This window comes from Bufo bufo, chromosome 2, assembly GCF_905171765.1.
Source record: "Bufo bufo chromosome 2, aBufBuf1.1, whole genome shotgun sequence".
Lineage (NCBI taxonomy): Eukaryota > Metazoa > Chordata > Amphibia > Anura > Bufonidae > Bufo > Bufo bufo.
This window is the reverse complement of record NC_053390.1, coordinates 540,279,661-540,298,965: the sequence shown is the minus strand read 5'-3', so window position 1 is coordinate 540,298,965 and position 19,305 is coordinate 540,279,661. Positions and strand designations below refer to the sequence as shown.

General features: G+C 40.4%; 1 protein-coding gene across 1 annotated transcript in view; it reads left to right on the top strand.

Moving 5' to 3' along the window:
- Positions 1-19,305, top strand: part of LOC120990962 (neuronal acetylcholine receptor subunit alpha-7-like) — a 296,293-nt gene that overhangs the window by 274,386 nt on the left and 2,602 nt on the right. Inside the window, exon 9 of the mRNA XM_040419853.1 lies at positions 10,148-10,257. Coding sequence (XP_040275787.1) covers positions 10,148-10,257 — 110 coding nt within the window. The remainder of the gene's footprint in view (positions 1-10,147; positions 10,258-19,305) is intronic.

The window sequence follows — 19,305 nt, the reverse complement described above, 5'->3', positions numbered from 1 at the left end:
TAACCACCCTCTGTTTTCTATCACTCAGCCAGTTACTTACCCACATACAGACATTTTCTCCCAGTCCGAGCATTCTCATTTTATATACTAACCTTTTATGTGGTACAGTGTCAAATGGTTTGGAGAAGTCCAGATATACGACATCCATTGATACCCGCTGTCAAGTCTAGAACTTACCTCCTCATAGAAACTGATTAAATTAGTTTGGCATGACCGATCCCTTATGAAGGCATGCTGATATGGCGTTATTTGCTTATTTTCGTTGGGATGCTATAAGATAGCATCTCTTAGAAAACCTTCACACAGTTTACCCACAACAGATGTTAAACTTACCGGCCTATAGTTTTCAGGCTCTGTTTTTGCACCCTTTTTTAATATTGGCACCACATTTGCTATGCACCAATCCTGTGGAACATTCCCTGTCAGTATAGAGTCCGCAAATATAAAAAATAAGGGTCTGGCTATGACATTACTTAATTCCCTTAGGATACGGGGGAGTATGCCATGCGATCCTTGCAATTTGTCTATTTTAATGTTTTTAAGTCGCTGTTGTACTTCTTCCTGGGTCAGACAGGACACTTTTAATGGGGAATTTATTTTTACATTCAGCATTTCATCTGACAGTTTATTTTCCTCAGTGAATACATTGGAGAAAAAAATATTTAACAGCTTTGCTTTCTCCTCGTTGCTCTCTGCGACTCCCCCCGCATTACTCTTTAAAGGGCCGATATCTTCAGATTTATACTTTTTAACATTTATATAATTGAAGAACATTTTAGGGTTAGTTTTACTCTCTTTGGCAATTCATCTCTCGGTCTCTAGTTTGGCCGCTTTTATTTGTTTTTTACATGTTCTATTTTTTTCATAGTTTTTCAGTGCTTCCTCGCTACCCTCCTGTTTTAGTGATTTATATGCTTTCTTTTTGTCATTTATTGCTTTCTTTACAGTTCCATTTATCCACATTGGTTTCTTTTTGTTCCTTAACCTTTTATTCCCATACGTTATGTATCTCTCACAATGAGATTTTAGGATGCTTTTAAAGATATCCCATTTTGTGGCTGTATTTTTATTTTTGAGGACTTTGTCCCAAAACGTCTGTTGTTCTGTCAGGCCTATTGGTTAATATTAAGTCCAGTATGTCCGTCCCTCTAGTCAGGTCCTGAACTAGTTGGGAGAGGTAATTGTCTTTGGTTAGTATGTGAGAGCGATAACACCAAATTTAATGCACCTGCTCCCTATTCACACCTGAGACCTTGTAATGCTAATAAGTCAAATGATGCCAGGGAGGGAAAATGTCTAATTAGGCACAATTTGGCCATTTTTACTTAGTGGTGTACTCACTTTTGCTGCCAGAGGTTTAGACATTAATGGCTGTGTGTTGAATTATTTTGAGGACACACCAAATTCAGTATTGTCCCGTGAAAAGATATAATAAAATATTGACAAAAATGTGAGGGGTGTACTCACTCCTGTTAGGTACTGTATAACCATGATGTAGGAGATGCCCCACCTGCCACCCTGATACACATACACACAACTCTGTGCACTGATATGTTTCAAATAAAATCTGCAACCATCTGATCCTACACATTTCTGTGCGCATACAAACGATTCTGTTTCCACAGGGGTACCAGGGTTGCCAACTGTTCAGAAATTCCTGGACAGTCCATAAAAATAGGGGACTTTTTTTGCAGTGTCCGTGAAAAAAATTTGATGCATAATTTTTTTAGAGGTTGGTGGTCTTCGAGCAGGTCACTTTGATTGTAACTCTCAACATTTTAGACCTCAGAGTAAACTCTGGTAATGTGTTCAGTATTAGTATCTCATCTTTAAACATGTATTACTGTACTTATAATCTTTATAGTTCATTGTAGTTTTCCAATTTGTCTGTACAAATGTTGACTGTCCGTGATTTTTGGATGAATTGTCCAGAAAAAAATAAAGATTTAGGTTGATAATCCTGAGGGGTACAACAGAAATAATTAATATAGTGGGTGCCATTTCCTGGTTTAAGACAAGCCACTGTGAGCCACCATGAAGTCCTGGGAAAAGACAGCCTTTATTAAGGACTTACTTTGCCTCCAGAGGAGGTTAACCTTAACAAGCAGCCAGTGGGTGAATAGAGCGTCAGAATGATGCCACCCACTGCGGCCATACCATTAGCTGAATATAGCAAGTGGAGCAAGGTATGACAAAGCATGCCATGTTACCATGGGGATCTGTAAATGGCACAAATAAAACTAGACCCACCAAATATAGAGACAGAGTAAATGATGAGGATGTGTGAGATATTGTAGAATCAGATCAGAAAGAATATTCACAATATGGGGAGAAAACCCTGCTTTGTCATCTTAAATGGGCGAGGTATAGAGGGTAAATTTATCAAACATATTAAAGCCAATATGATTGCCATTAAAAACCCAACAAAGAAAAATCAATTGATGGCAAACAAATGCAACCATGGTCAAGGGAGCGAGACCAAATAAATGTGTTGCCGAAGTGAAATTTACAAAAAACATACAAAAGACTGTTACTTAATTTGTTCAGTCCACCGGGTTCTCTAGTTGGAGTATCCATCAGGTTTCACACAAAATTTCCTCTCCGATCAGTAAAGTTACCAGTTCAATTCCTTGAAGTCTGAAAACTGAGAAATCACTGCCGTGGCATTCACAAATGTTTTGAGATAAATGAGTGTCTTTGTTATATGGATGTTACTGGCATAGTCCCTCATGCTTCTCCACAACTTGCTGAGATATTGGGTTCCACATATCTATCTAAATACTGTATAAATGCAATGTAGTTGTATATGTTTTATACATTCCTTTTATGGCTAATGGTAAAAAAAATTACTTCAGCTCTATGTCCCAATAAAAATTAAAACATGCCTAATATACTTTTTTTTAACCCCCCCTTCCCCTTATATCTGGGAAAAATGAGGCGGCTCCATAGAATTTCCTGCACAGGGTGACATTTAATTTAAGGCCAGCCCTGGTTGTTCAGATCCTAAACTTTTTCACTTTCAACACATTAGCTTCAAGAACTGATTGTTTACCTGCTGTCTTATATATCCTACCCCTTAACAGGCGCCATTGTTATGGGCAAACCACTGATATTGACTTTAGTAGTCAGTGGGGTTAATGTTATGGCTGATCGGTGTATGTCTGCATGGGAGTTCTATACAGAAAATGTAATCAATACTATTTGCAATGCTGCTTTGTTTTGTATCTTTTAGATGCACTGGACCTACTGTAAAAGATTACAGAAGTATATAGCTTATAACTTTTTTGTTGCATTTCAGTTTGGGTCAATAATATTTAGCATAAATGAATAAAATACTTCAAGGGGTATTAAGGAACACTATTTTTTCTGAGCCAGGCAGGTAACATAAAAATAACTAATATGTCAAAAGTCAAAAGTAATTGGTCGGCAACTTGTTTTATGTCTACGATGGGCTATAAGTCTATCTTAAGCCAGTAAAACTTTAATACCATTGCACGGCAAGCAGAATGATAGCATTTCTATCCAGCTAAGACAAATAATTTACTCTGCAGCTCCAGTGCCATCTGTTTTCAGGGCCACCCCTGGAGCACATAGCCACCTATCATTTCTAAGGTCAGGGATTCTCAAAACATCCAGACATAGTAAGAATTGATGTAAGCTTTTACTCTGTGTTCTGTTATTCCCATCATCGTGCTCATGTCATGTCAGATGATAAACTAGCCGTATCTGATCCTCTCTTGAAAATGCAGTTAATATGTTATATTGTTATTCTGTATGCAAGACCTCAAAAAAGGAGAAAAAAAATCACCATATATTTTGTGTTATATATTTTGGATCTATTGAAGTAATAAATGTCATATGTCTGGGCTATTACATGGATATTTACTAAAATATATTGAACTAGTTAATGTACTGTACTGGATATGAGCAGGCTTGGACTAACCCACATGGGAACAGGTGTTTCCCCTGGTGGACTCCTGAGCCATGGTGGGACTCTAGTCCTCCACCGCCTATGCAAGTGGCAAGTGGCACAGTACACTGCATCACATATAGATAGGTAGTATACAGAATATCAACCAGCCTATGTATCCATATAAAAATGGTTAGATTACTTAACAAGCTACCAAGTTTATTATTATAAATGCATCGGGTGGCAGAGCTTTTCCCAGGGACCTAACATCTTAATGTTGCCGCAAGGTCCACATCATCAATCATCTGGTAGCGCCTTCCTGCTGTTTGCCGCTGTATGATCCTAGCTCACATAGCTTAAGAGAAGCCAATCAGACATAAACAGTATGAGGCACAGGCTAGGCAGTAGGCTACTACTTAAAAAAATATATGTTAGTGCAGTTTTAGGAATTTGTGAAGTGGGGTTGGGTAATATTTACAAGCAGATGCACAGTGAGGTCACAGAATGAATTTTGCGTTTTCATCAGAGTTTGCTCCTTAGGCTTAGGGTGGAGCCTCTATTGCTGTTTCATCAAATTAGATGGAATTTGCAAGTCTTTGTGGTCAATCGACGTAAGCAATTGATGTTTTTGTTGCCATGGCAATACCCATGAACATGTAAATAAATACGTATATAACGTAAATGTGGGGCATTTTTATTAATACTAATGCACAATAATAAGGCACAACATCAGAGCTACCTCAGGTCTTACCTGATATAGCTCAGTGCCACATTTCCATTACAAAAAGTGACATATAGTATAATTTAGAACTAAGTCATGGCTTCCTTTTCCCTTACAAAGAATAATAAGATGCTTAATAAATATGCAGCCTGAAGTCCAAAAACGTGCCTCAATGTATTCTTTTGTCCAGGACTGGCCAAACTGGTCAACCATAGATTATTGGGCAGTAGGTGGACACCCCTGCTCATTCTATAAAATTCACATCTGAAAACTAGATATTAAATTAGGCACAGAAGACTCAGTTTGGTGTTTGCAAGTAGTCACCAGTGATAATAGGTGATATTTTTGTGTATTATACGTGTAGATGAAATAGTTACTATGGAGAATGGAGTTTCCAATCATTGTTAACATTATACATATATGGAAAAATATCTATCTTTTCATGCTTTCTTGCTTCACTTTGTCCTCATGATAATAACTAGATCTGTCTCTGTCAACCTTGACATTATCAATCATGTTGGATTTCTCCTCATCTACACTGTAGGTTAAGAGGTTACATAACCAGGTACAGTACGTGTTCATTGTAAATGACCCCTAGTGTCTTTGAGACCTTTAATATTAATACAAGTAACTTTGTACATAGTCAACAATTGGTTAATTTTTGTGTGCAGATCCTTGTGACTGACCAAGCCATCATGGAACATTTATCTGCCAGGTCTTATTACTTGTAATATGGACTGATACTGAGAACATTGTGTCTCCACATAACTGCTTATTTTAATAACTGAGTTGTATCTATTTCTATGGTTGGTATCTCTCCATTCTCGCTGTCAGACTTCATTGCTCCCCGGCATAATACTGTGCACTGTAATGCCTTATGATGTTTTGTTTCCGTATTCCAGATGACTGCAGTCCTCATATTTCGCCATATTGTGACATAAGGTGTTGTCCTTAGAAGACAGATTTGCTGTTATTTACTTTGTTTGTATAAGGGTGCATAATAAACTACAATTATTTCTTGATTTTCCTTTAAAATCAAAAGTTCACACCAACACAGTTACTGCTTGTAGTCCATTTAAATAGAAAAAAAGGTAATGATTAGAGTTGAGCGGACACCTGGATGTTCGGGTTCGACGGGTTTGGCCGAACTTCACAAAAAAGTTTGAGTTCGGGACCCGAACTTGACCTGAAATTGACCCCGAACTCGAACCCCATTGAAGTCAATGGGGACCCAAACTTTTGAGCACTAAAATGGCTTTAAAAATGTCATGGAAAGGGCTAGAGTGCTGCAAATGCCAGCAAAATGTGGTTAAGAGCATGGCAAGTGCTCTGCAAACAAATGTGAATAGGGTAATGACTTCAAATAACATAAAATACATAAAAATATAAAATAATAATCTTGATCTAGGAGGACGAGGTCCATATTGAATAGGAGGTTGAGGAGGCAGTGGATGTGGCTGTGTAGGTGGAAGGTGCATTGGAGGAGGAGGTAGCCTACACAGTTTTTTGGTTTTAAATTTATTTAATTTTTTTTAATTGGGGTACACCCCAAAACATTGGTAAATATAACCTGTGATAACCCCCCTCCAAGCGTGCTAAACACACGTTCAGACAATACACTGGCTGCAGGGCAGGCCAGCACCTCCAAGGTGTAAAGGGCAAGCTCAGGTCATGTGCCCAATTTGGAGACCCATAAGTTGCAGGGGCTGACCCCTGTCAGTCAGTTCGTGTAGGCGTGTGCACACATACTGCCCCTTACAGAGGAAGAGGTTCAAAGTCAGCTGTCTAAAATTTAATACAAATAAGTCACAGGGGCCTGATCGGATACACCCAAAGCTATTAAAAGAGCACAGCGGCGAACTAGCAAAACCATTAACAGATTTATTTAACCAATCACTGGCAACAGGAGTCGTCCCAGAAGATTGGAAATTGGCAAATGTTGCCCATTCACAAGAAATGTAGTAGGGAGGAATCGGGCAACTATAGGCCAGTAAGCCTGACACAATAGTAGGGAAATTAATGGAAACCATACTTAAGGAGAGGATTGTGGAACATCTAAAATCCCATGGATTGAAAGATGAAAAACAGCATGGGTTTACTTCAGGGAGATCATGTCAAACAAATCTTATAGATTTTTTTGATTGGGTGACTAAAATAATAGATGGCGGAGGTGCAGTAGACATCGCTTATCTGGACCTTAGTAAGGCTTTTGATACTGTCCCACATAGTTCCAAACTGAGGTAGAAGCCAATTGTCCCCACTTAAGGAGAAAAAAAATCCTTCCCGACTCCAATCAGGCAATCAGAATAACTCCCTGGATCAATGACCCATCTCTAGTAACTATAGTCTATAATATTATTACACTCCAGAAATACATCCAGGCCCCTTTTGAACTCTTTTAGTGAGTAACCCCATCAGCACCTCCTCAGGCAGAGAGTTCCATAGTTTCACTGCTCTTACCATAGCGAATCCTCTTCTATGTTTGTGTACAAACCTTCTTTCCTCCAGACGCAGAGGATGTCCCCTCATCACAGTCACAGTCCTGGGGATAAATAGATGATGGAAGAGATCTCTGTACTGACCCCTGATATATTTATACAGTTATTAGAGGTCCCCTTGGTCATTTTTTTTCTAGAGTGAATAACCCTAATTTTGATAATCTTTCAGGGTACTGTAGTCCACCCATTCCAGTTATTCATTTGTTGCCCTCTTCTGTACCCTCTCCAGCTCTGCTATGTCTGCCTTGTTCACAGGAGCCCAGAACTGTACACAGTACTCCATGTGTGGTCTGACTAGTGATTTGTAAAGTGGTAGGACTATGTTCTCATCACGGCATCTATGCCCCTTTTGATGCAACCCATTATCTTATTGGCCTTGGAAGCAGCTGCCTGACACTGTTTCAACAGCTTAGTTTGCTAAGATTCACGAAAATTCCTAGGTCCTTTTCCATGTCAGTGTTTTACCATTTAGTATGCACGGGTGACTTGCATTATTCCTTCCCATGTGCATAACCTTACATTTGTCAGTGTTAAACCTCATCTGCCACTTCTTTGCCCAAGCCTCTAATCTATCCAGATCCATCTGTAGCAGTATACTGTCCTCTCCATGTGAATTACTTTACACAGTTTAGGGTCATCTGCAAAAATTGATATTTTACTGTGCAAGCCTTCTACAAGATCATTAATAAATATATTGAAGAGAATAGGGCCCAATACTGACTCCTGAGGTACTCCACTAGTGACAGTGACCCAATCTGAGTGTACCACTAATAACCACCCTCTGTTTTCTATCCCTCAGCCAGTTACTTACCCACATACAGACATTTTCTCCCAGTCCAAGCATTCTCATCTTATATACTAACCTTTTATGCGGTACAGTATCAAATGCTTTGGAGAAGTCCAGATATACGACATCCATTGATTCGCCGCTGTCAAGTGTGGAACTTATCTCCTCATAGAAACTGATTAAATTAGTTTGACATGACCGATCCCTCATGAAGCCATGTTGATATGGCGTTATTTGCATATTTTCATTGAGGTACTCCAAGATAGTATCTCCTAGAAAACCTTCAATCAGTTTACCCATGACAGATGTTAAACTTACCGGCCTATAGTTTCCGGGCTCTGTTTTTGGACCCTTTTTGAATATTGCGTCAATCCTGTGGAACACTCCCTGTCAGTATAGAGTCCTTAAATATCAGAAATAAGGGTCTGGCTATGACATTACTTAATTCTCTTAGTATATGGGGGTGTATGCCATCTGGTCCTGGCGATTTGTCTATTTTAATCTTTTTAAGATGCCGCTGTACTTCCTCCTGGGTCAGACAGGGCACTTTTAATGGGGAATTTACTTTTACATTCTGCATTTCATCTGACAGTTTATTATCCTCAGCAAATACAGTGGAGAAAAAAATATTCAATAGCTTTGCTTTCTCCTCATCACTCTCTGCAACTCCCCCCTCATTACTCTGTAAAGGGACAACATCTTCAGATTTATACTTTCTACCATTTATATAATTGAAGAACATTTTAGGATTAGTTTTACTCTCTTTGGCAATTAATCTCTCGGGCTGATTTTATTTGTTTTTTACATATTTTATTTTTTTCCTTATAGTTTTTCAGTGCTTCCTCGCTACCCTCCTGTTATAGTGATTTAAATGCTTTCTTTTTTTCATTTATTGCTTTCTTTACAGTTCTATATATCCACATTGTTTTTTTCTTGTTCCTTACCCTTTTATTCCCATAAAGTATGTACCTCTCAAAATTTTTATTTTTGAGGACTTTGTCCCAGTTAGTTAGGCCTGTGGCCTCTCTTAGGCTACTTTCACACTTGCGGCAGGACGGATCTGACAGGCTGTTCACCCTGTCGGATCCGTCCTTCCGCTATTTCGCCGTGCCGCCGGACCACCGCTCCGTCCCCATTGACTATAATGGGGACGGGGGCGGAGCTCCGGCGCAGCACGGCAGTGGATGGCGAAAGGCCGCCGGACTAAAAGTCCTGCATGTCCGACTTTTTAGTCCGACGGCCTCTCACCGTGAACTGCCGTACTGCGCCGGAGCTCCGCCCCATCCCCATTATAGTCAATGGGGACGGAGCGGCGGTCCGGCGGCACGGCGAAATAGCGGAAGGACAGATCCGACAGGGTGAACAGCCTGTCGATCTGTCCTGCCGCAAGTGTGAAAGTACCCTTAGTTGGCTAAATTAAGTTTTTTTTTAAGTTTGATATTTTTGTTCCTCCCTGAAGAAACACTCTTTTGAATGACAATTGGAAGGTTATTACTTTATGGTAACTATTTCCCAGGTGTCCCCCAACCTGCATATCTGTTCTGTCCGGCCTATTGGTTAATACTAAGTCCAGTATGGCCATCACTCTAATCGGGTCCTGAACCAGTAGGGAAAGGACTTTTGCCTTCACTTTGTGCTAGTCATCTAATAACCCTTATCTCTAAATTACTAAGAGGTCCTAAACACTTATTTAAGCCACATTCTTATCAATAACATAAGGATTGAGCTTTAATGAGTGTTTATAAGGCCAGAGAGCAGAGATAAGGATCCCGTCAGTTCCCCAACTGACAGAAAAGAGAGAAAATCCAGAGGCTGCTACCAGAGCATCCCAGCTATGTACAGAAAAAAAGGACATCAAATTTTTACAATTAAAAATTGGATCAATTAAAAAAATTATTTTTAGCTCATAATGAGTACAATGCAATAATTAAAAATGCCCCCCAAAGGTATACATGGCCTTTAATTATCGCATTTTTAATATACAGTATGTCGTTTTCAAAAAAATATATACATTATAGAACTATATGTACCGAATCGAACTGAAAAAAACAGTGCTGGTTGTCCTTGGAGGACGCAAGTCATTACCTTGAATTGTTCATAGTCTTGCTCTGTCTTGGGAATGTAAAACATGCAAATATGAGATAACATAAAAATTACATTGTTTCTAGACATTATTTCATATTATTAGTATATTGTTCATAACTAAACATGTTTTTTTTTCTTACATGCAGCTCAGTATTTTGCAAGTATTATGGTGATTGTTGGACTCTCTGTGGTTGTTACAGTGCTGGTACTGCAATTTCACCATCATGACCCCCAAGCAGGAAAAATGCCTAAATGGGTAAGTGTTAATAAGTAAGTAATTGTACCATTGAGTTGTGATACAAAAATAACACATTATTGCAAAGTCATAAAAATGTCTATGAGAAAAATCTCAAGGTCATTTGAAGACTCCTGAGGGGGTACAGTATTGGGGTGGGTGCCTGAGAAAGGACCCACTCCGGGTGGCAAACACCCTAGGCATGCCACTGTCAACAAATACTGTCTTTCTTAGCAGAATCACATTAACACAAGATATATGCAGCAATAAAGGAGTTTGCAGGCTATCCCTACTATTGCAGCAAATTATTTTTGTATTGCTTTAATAAATTTTAAATTAAAAATGATTCTATTCTTCAAAGGGGTTGGAAAGTATTAGAAGAACAAAACAGCACTATGCTTGTCCATAGGTTATGTTTTGTATTTCACAAGAATGGAGCTTAGCTGTCATACCAGACACAAAGTATGGACAAGTTTGGGTCTGTAAGGCCCCTTTCAGAAGAGCGAGCGTCACGCTCTGGACTCAGTGTGTGTCAGGGAAAGCTCCCGTCCTGACCTACGTAGTACTTACAGGATTGCATAGCATTATATTGATTTATGATGCTATATAACTCTTACAGGTCTGGAATGTATTGGATAACACTGACATAATGCTGTCAGTGTTATCAAATACATTCCAAACCTCTAGGGGTTACATAGCATCAAAAATCAATATAATGCTATCTATGTGGTCCTATCAGTACTATGTAAGTCAGGACGGAAGCTTTCCCTGACAAACTGCAAGTCTAGAGCGTGACACTTACTCATCGCTAGGATATGGCCCCATTGTCTGACAGGTGCGGGTCCTACCTCTGGGACCCGCATCTACAAGGAGAACGGAGCCGTGGAGAGTTGTGGCTGGAAGACCCCGGGTTTCCAGGGGGTCGTCCACCACCAGGCGCAGTTCCCTGCCTCTCCCATTGAAGTGAATGGGAGTGCACCGTACATGCGCGGCCACCCCTCCTATTCCTTTTTATGGGACCGACAGAAATATACGAGCGCTCGGCAATTTTCAGCGGCTCCATGGAAATGAATGGAGGGCGGCTGTGCATGCGCAGTGCGCCCTCCTCAACTTTCTCTGCTCCTGTCTACTTGTAGGTGCGGGTCCCAGAGGGCACTCTCATAGAAAATGCCTTTTCTTGTCCGCAATTGCAAACAAGAATAGGACATGTTCTATTTTTTTGCAGAACGGAACGGCGGATCTGCAAATGCGGATGCGGACAGCACATTCCGGCCCAATTAAAAATGGATAGGTCCGCACCTGTTCCGCAAAATTGCGGAACGGATGCGTACCAATTTTATGGACGTGTAAATGGACCCTAAGGCCTCTTTCACATGACTGTATATATTTTGCTGTATTTTGCAGTCCGTTTTTCACGGATCCGTTGTTCCGTTTTCTGTTTCCATTGTGTTTCCGTTTCCATTCCGTTTCTGTTCCGTATTTCCGCAAAAAATCTCCATATGGTTTATGTATGAGATCCATTTTTTGCGAATCGGAAAAGGAAACATAAAATTTGTAATCATTACTATAATGTACAGTAATGTTTGTAAACAGTAAACACATTGGCAAAGTGGGCACGGATCCGCAAAAAACGGATGACATACGGATGTGTTCCGCATGCATTCCATATTTTTTGCGGACCCATTGACTTGAATGGAGCGACGGAACGTTATTTATCGGACAATAATAGTTCGATCATTTAGCGGAACGGATATACGGAAACAGAATGCATGCGGAGTACATTCCTTTTTTTTGCGGAACCATTGAAATAAATGGTTCCGCATACGGACAGCAAACGGAAACTTCAAAAAAGGAACGGAAATGGGAAAAAAATACGTTCGTGTGAAAGAGCCCCAAGGCTACTTTCATATCAGCATTCCTGCTTTCTGGTTTTGAGATCCGACGGGGGATCTGAAAGCCACAGGAAAACGCTTCCGTTATTATAATACAACTGGCTGCATCCGTTCATAACGGATCCAGTTGTATTATATTGAAAATTAAGAAACCGGATCCAGCACTAAAACCATGTCTGAAAAAAAACGATCCGGCACCATTGACTTACATGGTTTTTGGTGTCTGATCTGGCTTCTTCAGTTTCCCATGCCGCACACAATAATGTTGCTTGCAGCAGTTTTGTGTCCGGCATTGGAACGCAGAAAACCGGAACGGAATGCATTCTGGTGTACTGCTTTCCAGTTTGGTCATTATTTTTCCCCATTGACAAAGAATGGGGACAAAACTGAAGCGTTGTGCTGTGGTTTTCTGAGCCTGTGCCAGATCTCAAAACCGAACAGCACAACGCAAGTATGAAAGTAGCCTAAGTTGATAAAAGAACCAAATTCAGGTGACAGCGTTAGTGAGAACGTTAGTGAGAAACAGGCAAGAGCTCCTTGTTGTTCATAACATTCTGCGGTAGGCTTGAGCTAATCGACCTTCAGATCATAGATCCGAAGTAGTATCCGTACAGCATTCAAATGTATTGGCTCTGTCGAGGCAAAGTTTGTTTTTCCCAAAGTCACGCAATACTTTGGTTAATTCCTACTGTATGCATAACAATTTGAAATAGCAATCGGAACTGGCCTTTGGTACTGGCTGGTAGTAGGAATTAACCATAATTATTAGCATTATCTGTGTAAGTGTGTATACAGAGATGGCTGTCAGTCACTGATATAAAGTACATCTAAAGGCTTGTTCACATCTGCTTTGCTGTCTTGTTTTAAATAAAGACTTTAAGATTTTAAGGCATCATCTGAAAAAAATGACTACATTTAATGGATGAAACGTAATGTCTTACGTTTCCATCCAACTCTCCTTGACTACAATGTAAAAGTATAGGTTTTTATAAGTTTTAGAGGACGGAATAGCATGGTATTCTGTCCTTCAAAAAGACTACAAAAACATAAACAGGGACAATGCACTTTTACGTTACATTTTCCCACTTATAGTCTAGGGATACGTTTTATTTCATTTTTCACTGTATTCAAATACATATGCTTGACCTAAAGCAAAAAACTGAATGTGAACAGCCCTAAGGGTTGTGTCCATTAAATGTTATTTTCAGCATGAAAAACTAGTTACTTTTGTAATTGACTTTCGGTCACAAAAATGCTCCAGTCGGTATACAACAAAGGCAGAATTGAAGCTCTCATCACAAGGTCTCCATGCTCTAACCCAGACATCCTCAAACTGCGGCCCTCCAGCTGTTGTAAAACTACAACTCCCACAATGCCCTGCTGTAGGCTGATACCTGTAGGCTGTTTGGGCATGCTGGGAGTTGTAGTTTTGCAACAGCTGGAGGGCCGCAGTTTGAGGATGCCTGCTCTAACCTGACTGTTGTGGGAACTGGGATCCCAAACAGAACCTGGATTCATTGCTAAAGATGATAAAGTTCCAGCTCATAGCAGTTCGGGTTTCTAGTTCATGACACCACTGCAAATGAATTGCCAGCTACAGTGGCTGACTGTCAATTGTACCTGGAAATGGTCCAGGCATAGGCAAGGGTGTGCAATGAAGGTGCCACCTGTGTCTAGATGTGAATGTAGCAGAACCGCAAGATGGCACAAAGAACACCGCCCAGGACACTTGGATGTAGGATGAATAATCTTCTTCTTTATTGAATAATTTTTTAGCTAGGTAAAACTACATGTTTTGGGGATGCTCAGGTCCCCTTCATCAGGTTAAAATGGCTTAATACTGAGTATAGAGTGTACACAGGTATTTAACCTAAAAAAAAAAAGCCAAAAACAGCACCTCCGGACAGCCCAATAGGAGTGGTACTGTCCACATGTTTCCTCATTTGCATATTAATAAAAAAAACATCAAAACACAAGTGCATATTGGGCATATTATAGACAGGGTTAATACATTGGCTTTTATGTCTTTAAACATCAGAAACGCACCCCAAAGTAATGCAAAAGTGGGGGAATGACTGTATTCGTGGGGTCACGTGATCGCGCTGTAAGGTTTACTTCTGGTCACGTGATCGCAGTCAGCGCGACCATGTGACCAAGTAGCCGGGGAGCGATGTGCGGACAGTGTGCTGGCTGAGTTTTACTTCCAGCCACGTGATCGCAATCAGCGACCACGTGACTAGGTAGCCAGGGAGCGGTATGGATGTGTTCCGCTCCGTGGCTGCAAACGCTCTGTATAGGCTATCAGCGCGATTACATGATCTCATGGATATTAGTGCTAAACAAAGGACCGCCTGGGTGAAAGCTAATAGAAAAAACTGCATAAAATGGCATGAATTAAAAATATATATAAATAAGAAATAATAATACGGCCCGCATGGTGAAAAATATATAAGTATATAGAATACCCAAAAAATAAAAGAGGATAAAATTTGTATCTTTTTATCATAATGCCGGGTAAGGGCTCTTTCACACCTGCGTTCTTGTCTTCCGGCATAGAGTTCCGTCGTCGGGGCTCTATGCCGGAAGAATCCTGATCAGGATTATCCCCATGCATTCTGAATGGAGTGAAATCCGTTCAGGATGCATCAGGATGTCTTCAGTTCCGGAACGGAACGTTTTTTGGCCGGAGAAAATACCGCAGCATGCTGCGCTTTTTGCTCCGGCCAAAAATCCGGAACACTTGCTGCAAGGCCGGATCCGGAATTAATGCCCATTGAAAGGCATTGATCCGGATCCGGCCTTAAGCTAAACGTCGTTTCGGCGCATTGCCGGAGCCGACATTTAGCTTTTTCAGAGTGGTTACCATGGCTGCCGGGACGCTAAAGTCCTGGCAGCCATGGTAAAGTGTAGCGGGGAGCGGGGGAGCAGTGTACTTACCGTCGGTGCGGCTCCCCGGGCGCTCCAGAGTGATGTCAGGGCGCCCCAAGCGCATGGATCATGTGATCGCATTGGACACGTCATCCATGCGCATGGGGCGCTCTGACGCCACTCTGGAGCGCCCCAGGAGCCGCACGGACTGTAAGTATACCGCTCCCCCGCTCCCCGCTCCTACTATGGCAACCAGGACTTTAATAGCGTCCTGGGTGCCATAGTAACACTGAAAGCATTTTGAAGACGGTTCCGTCTTCAAATGCTTTCAGTACACTTGCGTTTTTCCGGATCCGGAGTGTAATTCCGGCAAGTGGAGTGCACGCCGGATCCGGACAACGCAAGTGTGAAAGAGGCCTAAGGCTACTTTCACACTTGCGTTGTTCTTTTCCGGCATAGAGTTCCGTCACAGGGGCTCTATACCGGAAAAGAACTGATCAGTTTTATTCCCATGCATTCTGAATGGAGAGTAATCCGTTCAGTTTGCATCAGGATGTCTTCAGTTCAGTCGTTTTGACTGATCAGGCAAAAGAGAAAACCGTAGCATGCTACGGTTTTATCTCCAGCTAAAAAAACTGAAGACTTGCCTGAATGCCGGATCCGGCATTTTTTCCCATAGGAATGTATTAGTGCCGGATCCGGCATTCAGAATACCGGAATGCCGGATCCGTCCTTCCGGTATGCGCATGCGCAGACTGAAAAAAAGGTGAAAAAATAAATGCCAGATCCGTTTTTGACGGATGACACCGGAAAGACGGATCCGGCATTTCAATGCATTTTTTCCACTGATCAGGCATTTTTAAGACTGATCAGGATCCTGATCAGTCTTACTAATGCCATCAGTTAGCATACATTTTGCCTGATCCGGCAGGCAGTTCCGGCGACGGAACTGCTTGCCGGATCTCTCTGCCGCAAGTGTGAAAGTAGCATAAGGTTATATAGGAGGAGGATTCCATTGCATGGATAGATACCCTACACTATGACGGTGTATGGGTAGAACACAACGGGAAAGGGTTACAAATTACTTGTAGGTATATAAAGAGACTCAGAGGTTTAAAAAGGTGATAAAATTGTTGTAAAAACATATGAGATTATGAATTGATAAAATTTTATCACAATGCCTGGTATAGAAGTGTAAAAACATAGGATTATATAGGTGGTTGGTTCCATTACATGAAAAAAAAAAAAAGGGGTGAGGGGGGTTACTAATTAATGGTGCTATGTAAAGGTGTTTCATCTTTTTGACCGGATTGATGGGTATGTAATGAGGGTATTAAAATATACGTGGTAAGGTCTGTATAAAGCGTTTTCTCAAGATGCATAGTCAAGTAGGGGTTTTGGGTTACAAACCGGATAATTTATAGATTGATTTTGAAGGCCTCATTGAGGCCGTATGGATTTAATGTATTCAATTTGTATATCCAATACATTTTGTGGCGTTTTATGCATTGTGGGTTGTTTCGCTGGTGGATTGGAATTTTTTCAATCGGTGTTATTCTGAACCCTGAGAACAGTGCCCCATGAAAATTAGCCGCATGTCTGGATACGCTGTGTTTTTGGACTTGCTTCTTTATATTGGACCTATGTTTATTTAGTCTGTTCCTTAGTGTCTGTATGGTCCGTCCCACATATTGTAAACTGCATGGGCATTCCAGAATGTAGATCACATTGGTGGAGTTGCAGTCTAGATTGCTCTGGATTTGGAAGGATTCCTCATCTTAATCTTAAATGTGTTTTTTTGGCAGATGGTCTCACAGCATAAACACCTTGGTTGGCCACATTTCCTACTTCCCAGAGGTTGGGATATAGTGGTGTTTTTTTTTTATAACTTTCTTTATTCGGACGTTAATCTCAGTTAATACACATTTTTGGCAAGCATGCCATATATCCATCACATAAAGTACATCCTTTTAAATAACAATGTTAGCGATACATGAAGCACATTTGCATACAAAGACAATTATTGTTCTCCTTTTCATTTCGGTTTTAATAATCAATGATCTTCATAACTCCCCTCCCTCCCAAACTTCCCCCCAACACCTGTCACTCATGTTAAATTGCTGCGAGTATAAGTAATATAGCTAACAGTCTTACTACTCACTCACTATGTTCCATCGCCTCTATATTTCCAGTTTACCAAGCGTACCCTTAACCTTTGCCTCTAGGTACCATTTTGTCTGAATAAAGGGATTCATCAGTTCCTCTATTTCCTCCCCCGTTAAAGCATGTTCCACAAACCTTCTCCACTTTTTAATGAGCTTTGCCACCGCTTTCTCCTTACATCTACTTGCTTCAAGTCTTTCCATATATAATATCTTCTTCACCAAGCCTATAACTTCATCTTTGGTAGGGAATGTATTTAGCAGTATAGTGGTGTTTTTTGCCGTAATCACAGTGTTCTTCAGCTTACTGGGTGCTAGGATGTTCTTTAGGGTCCGAGGTCTCCTATAAGTAAGGCGGGGTACTTTCGGGATGATTGAATTAAGGATTGTGTCCTTTCTCAGGAGATACCAGTTTTTGGTGAGAATAGTTCTGATTATATTGTGGTTCTGATTGTAAATAGTGATGAAGTTCATATGAAACGGGTTTTCCTCTTCTTGTGAGCTGGATTTTGGTAGTAGGCGTTACCATTGTGTAAGCTTGGATGCACTTTTTTTTGCTTCATTCACTACCTTACTTGGGTACCATTTTTCGTTGAACCTTGTTAGCAGGATGTTGCTCTGCTCCTCAAAGTCTGCCTCTCGAGTACAATTGCGTCTTATCCTTTGGAATTGGTTGAAAGGTATTTTATTTTTCCACTGCCTGTAGTGAGTGCTTCTGAAATCAAGATAGCTATTGCTATCAACTTTTTTGAAAAATGTCCGGGTAATGATTTTGTTTCCTTGTGCAAATATTTCCAAATCCAGATATTCCGTCCTATTCTCAAGGTGGGTTCCAGTTAAGGACACTCCCATTGGTTATTATTCAAATGTGAAATAAAATTTTCTATGGTGGTACCATCACCTTTCAAATAAAAATCAGATCATCTATGTATCTTCTAAAAAATATCACATTCTCAGCTCAATACTTAGATGTATGTTTCCTCGAAGCTACCCATAAAAAGATTGCCGAAGCTTGGGGCAGATCTAGTCCCCATGGCTGTGCAGCGTATTTGTCTGAAGATCCTGTCTTGGAATTGAAATGTATTATGTGTCAGGATAAACTTAATGCCTTCGAGAATGAAATTCTTCTGCTGTACTAACATGGACTCGTCTTTGTTCAGGAAGTCTGATGTGCATTTGATTCCTATATTATGTGGAATATTTGAGTGTAAAGCTGATACATCTAGGGTGAGCCATCGGTAGGAGTATTCCCATTTGATGCTTTTTAGTTCTTTTATGAGTGAAGTGGAATCCTTAATATATGATCTGAGACTTGTTATGTGTTTCTGTAGGAAGACATCTATATAATGTGATAGGTTGCGAGTGATGGATTGTACCCCTGAGATAATGGGTCTTGCTGGGGGTTTACAAGGCTTTTATGGATTTTGGAAAGGTGATGGAAAGTGGCGAGTGTGGAGTCTGGAACCATTATATACTCACTTTCTTTCTTGTCTAGAATGTGTTCTGCGGATTTGATAAGTGACTGGAAAACCTTCTTGTCTTCTTGGGAAGGGTCGGTTACCAAAGGAATATAGTATTCAGTGTCTGATAAGATTCTGAGGGCTTCTTTGATGTAGTCTTTCTTATTTTGTATCACTATGCCACCCCCCTTGTCTGCATTCCAGATGATTATATTTTTGTTGTCTTGCAGTTTTTTATGCTTATTTTCCAGAAATCTTCTGATACGATGGCATAAAAGGTGTCTATGAAATTACCTTTATGATGTGTTGGATAGAAGTTGGAGGGTGGTTTGAGACCAGATGGTTTACCTGAAGGGTGTAGGTCCTTTTCTTTTGTTTGTCCTTTCTGTGTCTTTTTTTTGGATTGTTCTTGAATTTTATAGTGTCTTTTTATTGTCAGCTTTTTAATGAACTTATTTAAATCTAAAAAGAGGTCAAACTCATTTATTTTGGAAGTTGGACAAAAAGATCGACTCTTTTTCAAGAGAGAAATTTCATGTTTAGTTAGTTTGTGGGAGGAGAGTTTGAATATACCTGAACTTCTTTCGCTAATATCTAGAGTTTTCTTTTTGTTTTTGTTCTTGTTTCTGCCTCCCCTGCAACCTCTTCTGTATTTTTTCTTTTTAACGGTTTTCATCCTAGGGGTAG